The sequence below is a fragment of the Lactuca sativa genome, chromosome 2, assembly GCF_002870075.4.
Source record: "Lactuca sativa cultivar Salinas chromosome 2, Lsat_Salinas_v11, whole genome shotgun sequence".
Taxonomy (NCBI): Eukaryota; Viridiplantae; Streptophyta; class Magnoliopsida; order Asterales; family Asteraceae; genus Lactuca; species Lactuca sativa.
In genome coordinates, this window is record NC_056624.2 from 188,914,348 (window position 1) to 188,919,975 (window position 5,628).

At 31.3% G+C, this 5,628-nt stretch overlaps 1 protein-coding gene across 1 annotated transcript; it reads left to right on the forward strand.

The window, feature by feature from the left end:
- The first annotated feature begins 209 nt into the window (after positions 1 to 209).
- On the forward strand, positions 210 to 4,681 carry LOC111889561 (CEN-like protein 2). Its single transcript, XM_023885705.2, has 4 exons — positions 210 to 654; positions 849 to 910; positions 2,419 to 2,459; positions 4,155 to 4,681. Exons 1-4 carry the CDS (start codon positions 454 to 456, stop codon positions 4,370 to 4,372), a joined length of 522 nt encoding a protein of 173 aa, XP_023741473.1. The 5' UTR covers positions 210 to 453; the 3' UTR covers positions 4,373 to 4,681.
- The last annotated feature ends 947 nt before the right edge of the window (positions 4,682 to 5,628 follow it).

Consider the following 5,628-nt stretch of genomic DNA (forward strand, 5'->3'; position numbering starts at 1 on the left):
ATTTAATTGTTATATTTGTAAAGCAAAAAAAACATTAATGATTTATGTAAATAAAAAACACTTAAATGATCATACGTACAAAAAAATCTTTAAGTGACTAAATTTATAACCAAGATAAAATTTATGACCCTAAGTCGTTAATCTTATTGAGATTAATGCTCCCTCTTGGTGGATGCCTTTTTTTTTTTTTTTTTTTAATACATGTTCGTCACGGAAAATAGAAAAACTAAACACATTTATTTAAATCATTTCAAAAGGTTACCGACGAGCTCATCATGATTCCGTGAGAATAAATTAAGAATGACCAAAAGCTCATTGTGGGGAGAAAAACTTAGAGGTGTTTCCCAACATAAGAAATATATATATAAAGGGGTAGTTCGCTAAAACTTAGTCTCAAACCATAAGCCTTTGGTTCCACCAAGTCTTTCAGTGAGTGTTTGTGAGGTATACTTTATGGCAAGGATGTCTGATCCTCTTGTGATAGGGAGGGTGGTAGGGGATGTAGTGGACAATTTCAGTCCATGTGTGGAGATGTCTGTAACGTACAACTCATCAAAGCAAGTGTACAACGGGCATGAGTTGTTTCCTTCATCTGTCACAGCCAAACCTAAGGTTGATGTTCGTGGTAGTGACATGAGATCTTTCTTTACACTGGTAACCTCCTCCCGACCTATTTTCAAATTTAACACCAAAAAGTAGAGCTCTTTTAAATCCTAATCGACATATGTATGCAAACTTTAGACCAACCCCAAACTAAATCTTTGATTTTAATTTTACAATTTTTGTAAACTTTTTTGGGCAATACCGAAGTTGTATAAAGCTGAACATAAACATGCTTAAATTTGCAGATTATGACAGACCCAGATGTTCCTGGTCCTAGTGATCCATATCTCAGAGAGCACTTGCACTGGTATATCTCTTTCCTTTTTATAAATTTTCATTATTCATGGTTTTTTTTATTTATTTATTTTGACATTAGCATATGGGTTTGGACCTCTACACAATCTTTATGGCTGTAAATTCGATCATGGCTTGATGAATGACCTCAATTAAACCCTAACTAATCGCATCTTACACATTCATAAACATTAAGAAAACTCGCGTCTAACTAATGACATCTTGTGACAAAGATTGGGGTGGGTTCAAGAATCAAGTTTCTCTGTGAATCAGGACTGAAACTGAAAGGTTAATGAATTAAAACTTTCTATTTTGGTTTTGTATGAAAAAAAAACTTTCTATTTTGGAGTTCATGATACTTTTAAAAACTAGAAATAATTGAACATTTTTTTTTGGATATATATGAATTGTTATTTTGAGCTGTCGCAATAGATAACTGATTTCGATATGATAAAAACCCTTTGTAGGGTTTTTATATTATTACACGTGCGTTCCCGGTGATCTATTCATATGTTTTACCTGGCCTTTTAATTAATTATGCAAATGTTATCTGAACATTTATTCGAACATTTCTACAGATTTGTAAAACTAATTAATTTTTATTATATTTTATTAATTAATAATGTATTTAATCAAAATAATTAATTTTTATTACTCTTGTTATCATGTTGTTGTGGTAGGAGAATGGATAGGAAAAATAAATAAAAAGAAATTCACATATACAATAGGCAAAGATGAGCTTTGTATTTTGAAAAGTGGCTTTAGTATAATCATGCATGTATAGTCGAAAGTCTAAACAAACAATCAAGATATATAGGAACCTGGAAGCATACTATAACACAATCATACATGAAGCTTCCTTAGCTTCTAGTCTGTTGATTTCATTTTAATGTTTTATTTAGTGTCGTTTTAAAAGCATGCATGATCGAGAACAAGTACTACAATGTCAAATCCCTTTACGTAATGTCATGTTAACAAAGTTCCCATAACAAACAAAATAAAAGACAGTTTAATTTCTTAAATAAAGTACGATATATCTATATTATTAGTCTAACAATTTAAATAATTAATATACTTTTCTTATTGATGTCATCACCTCTTCCTATATATGAGCTCTCTATATATATGAGAGCATGTGTTTTTTGGTTTTATTTTTGCTCAGTAGGTAATTAATTATATTCTCAAAGTAAAAGCATTAAGGGAAAGAAAAGATTCCACATGTCACATCCTCTCTTGACCAACTATGTGTTGGATTCTGGATTTGGGAAGATCTGCTCTACAATATTTGATGATCATTTGGTACGTAATAGTATAACAGTAGAAGAAATGGGTTCAAGTGAATATGGATTATAGACCAGAGAATTTATCTTGAACACAGCGCAATCTGAACTAACAAAGGCAAAAAGCAATAGTGTAGTTTAAAGAGGGTCTACTATAAAAGCAATATGTCAGATTCATCTTGTTTACCTGTTTTAACATTGGACCAACCAATAATGTTTCGACAACGTTTTTCTTTCACAGGATTGTTACAGACATCCCAGGCACAACGGATTCCTCATTTGGTACATATCTTCCTCACACATTATTTTCTTCCTTTTTTGCATTCAAATTAAGAATTCTTAATATATATATATATATATATATATATATATATATATATATATATATATATATATATATATATATATATATATATATATATATATCAAATGATAGATAAACGTACATAATATATACAAAGTTGTGATTGTACATACCATCGCTTTTTAATGACTTGAAGGTATCACTCTTGTTATTGTACGTACTCTAATTCTATTTAAATCCCTATCTAACCGTAAAAGTTAGCTTAGTTCAAGATTTGACTCATGACATCATGTCCGTGTCTTTGTCTAGATGTGCATTTAGAAACCAAATCAACCCTAAAAAATTAGATCGAGTTTAGCAAAAAATTGAATATAACATGATTTTCATGGAACTTATCTTGTATCATGTCAATACATATGGTGTCATTTAAACGGTTTCAAATGCTTCAAATGAAAATTATCAAAATTTGCAAGAGTACTAATTAAACCCATGATGTAAGGGCCACGCGGCCCCACGGAGAGGATAGTGTGGACCCCTAGCACCTAAAAATATGAGGAAATTACACGAAATGGTTCTTATGGTTTAGGGTAATTTGTTTGTTTGGTTCCTAACTTATTTGTTTAACTCGGAACGTCCTACTGTTTGTTTTTGCTACATGCTTGGTCCCTCTTTTACCTAAAAAACTATTTTGCCCTTGATTTTTTTAAAGTTTTTAAATAAACACACCCCAACCTCAACCCCTCACATTACCTTACATATCCCACAATTTTTTTTCTATTTAAATAATAGTCTTTTTAGGTAAGAGAATGACCAATAGCGTAACAAAAATAAACAGTAGAGACCAAGCGCGTAACATAAACAAAAGGTAGGGACCAATCGCATAACAAAAACAAACAATAGGGATTTTCCGAGTTAAAAAATAAGTTAGGGACCAAACGCGCAAATTATCCCAAACCATAGGGACCATTCGTGTAATTTACTGAAAATATCAAATATATATTTATTATTAAGATTATTATTTAATGAATTTGTATTTATGCAAAAAACAATAGAAGCTTTTAATTGAGTAAAAAATAACATAAATTCCTTCAAATTATCTATAAACAACATAAATAAATGTCACGGGTAACAATTAATAGCGGATTGTTTTGTTAAATAGTCTGCCTTTTCATGGTATATAAGGTCTTGGTGGAGGTTAATTAACTAAAAATATATAATATACTAAAAGAGTTACATATATATATACAACGTCACATGTATATGTTATGATAATATGATATACACAATTTATTTATTTATTTTTAAAGTTAGCGTAGTGATGACTGTGATAGTTAAGCATGTATTTGTAGCTAGGTAACTAATGTCTCCAATTTTTTTTTTTTTTTTTTTTTATAATTATTTTTATTTTTTTATTTTTATAATTTAGGTAAATATCACCTATGGGGTTTTAGACATGTATGAAATGATATTCTCTCTCTCTCTCTCTCCCCCCCCCCCCCCCCCCCCCCCCCCCCCCCCATGTGTATACAAACACGTGTGTGCACTTGTAAATATAGTATTGATGTACCTAGTAAGCATATGAGTAGTTAGCTAGTTAGAATATTACACTGACAGCTGACACAAAAATGGCTTATTTATGTAATACATTTGTTACCATTAATGTGGTGGAACAGGAAAAGAGTTAGTGAGCTATGAAGTACCCAGGCCAAACATAGGCATCCACAGGTTTGTGTTTCTGCTCTTTAAGCAAAGGGGAAGGCAGACTGTCGTTGGTCCACCTTCAAGGCATAACTTCAACACTCGCAGTTTTGCTCATGAAAATCAATTGGGATTACCTGTTGCTGGTGTCTTCTTTAACTGTCAAAGGGAAACTGCAGCGAGAAGACGTTAATCATCCTGTTTAATTACCTCATTATATCAAAAAAGAGGTTGATGTTAATGTATGTGGAATTCCAGAAGTGGCCTGGTTGCTTAGAATAAAGAATGGGGGTGAACCTACTTGTATTGTAGCACTCATTGGCCAATTATGTGACCCTTTAATTTGTTCTTTATCATGTACGTAATATCTTAGGTAAATTTAAGGGCTATCTCCATAGGGTGTGCAACTGGCCTTGTAAGTCGATATGATATTGTAGTATTTAAGGGCTATGTCCATAAAGTTTACTATAAAAATGTTTTTCAATAAATGCAATTTTGCATACTTATATATCACCTAATATTATATTATTAGCCGATAGATATTGATCTTTACAAAAAATTTATGAAATATACATACATGATTGGAATTAACATGAAGAACTTAATTACTATATGTAGCAATCACAAAATATATTGCGAACCAAATCTTGATGATAAATGTGGTATTCATAAAACTTATAGTACTTTCTTGTAGACAACATTGTAGTTGTGTTTGATATGTTTCATTCTTCATGCGTGATTAATACCTTTTATACCTTCCTTAGTTGTTGCTCTAGACAACGCAACATATAGTTGTTGCGTCGTGAACATAGGTTTCACAAGAATAACCAAACTCTAGAAAGTGATTGACTTTGACTTTTATTGATTGTCATTGCTAAAGACAACAAGGAAACTGTTTGTCGCTAAATCTGAAAAACATTCGTTTATCAGATGGATTTAAACGGATCCTTGGTATTAACATTCAAGCTCAAACATTATTTCCCAAAATGTTTTTTTTCTTCAAGCACACATGTTGATAGGTTGATTATACACATGCGTGCCCAATTACATAGTACTTTCAACTTTAACTCATGATTGGATATTCCTAATAATTTTATGGAGTTTAAAAACATCACATGATCACAACATTTTGGATCTAAGAAGTGTACTGGTCAGAATTCTACAATTTGTTTGAACTTAAATATTTTTGTGAAACACTTGACATTTGATTAAACACACATATACTCATTTATCTTGTCTACTTCTTCACTCGTAGGTGCCTAAATAGCACAATGATGAAAACACTCCCTCCGTCCCATATTAATAGTCTATGTTTCCTTTTTGGTTTTTCCTAAAATAATAGCCTACTTTTAAAAATAAATATCCCCTTTACCAAAATACACCTCATTATTAGTTAACCTACAATGGAATTAAATGCAACAAAAGGTGAAATTAAATGCAACAAAAGGG

What these genes read in the sequence shown, in the direction of transcription:
- LOC111889561 (XM_023885705.2), top strand. Translation starts at nt 454, where the DNA reads ATGGCAAGGATGTCTGATCCTCTTGTGATAGGGAGGGTGGTAGGGGAT. An exon ending in TGAGATCTTTCTTTACACTG is followed by an intron (nt 655 to 848) that starts GTAACCTCCTCC and finishes TTAAATTTGCAG; the next exon opens with ATTATGACAGACCCAGATGT. An exon ending in CACAACGGATTCCTCATTTG is followed by an intron (nt 2,460 to 4,154) that starts GTACATATCTTC and finishes GTGGTGGAACAG; the next exon opens with GAAAAGAGTTAGTGAGCTAT.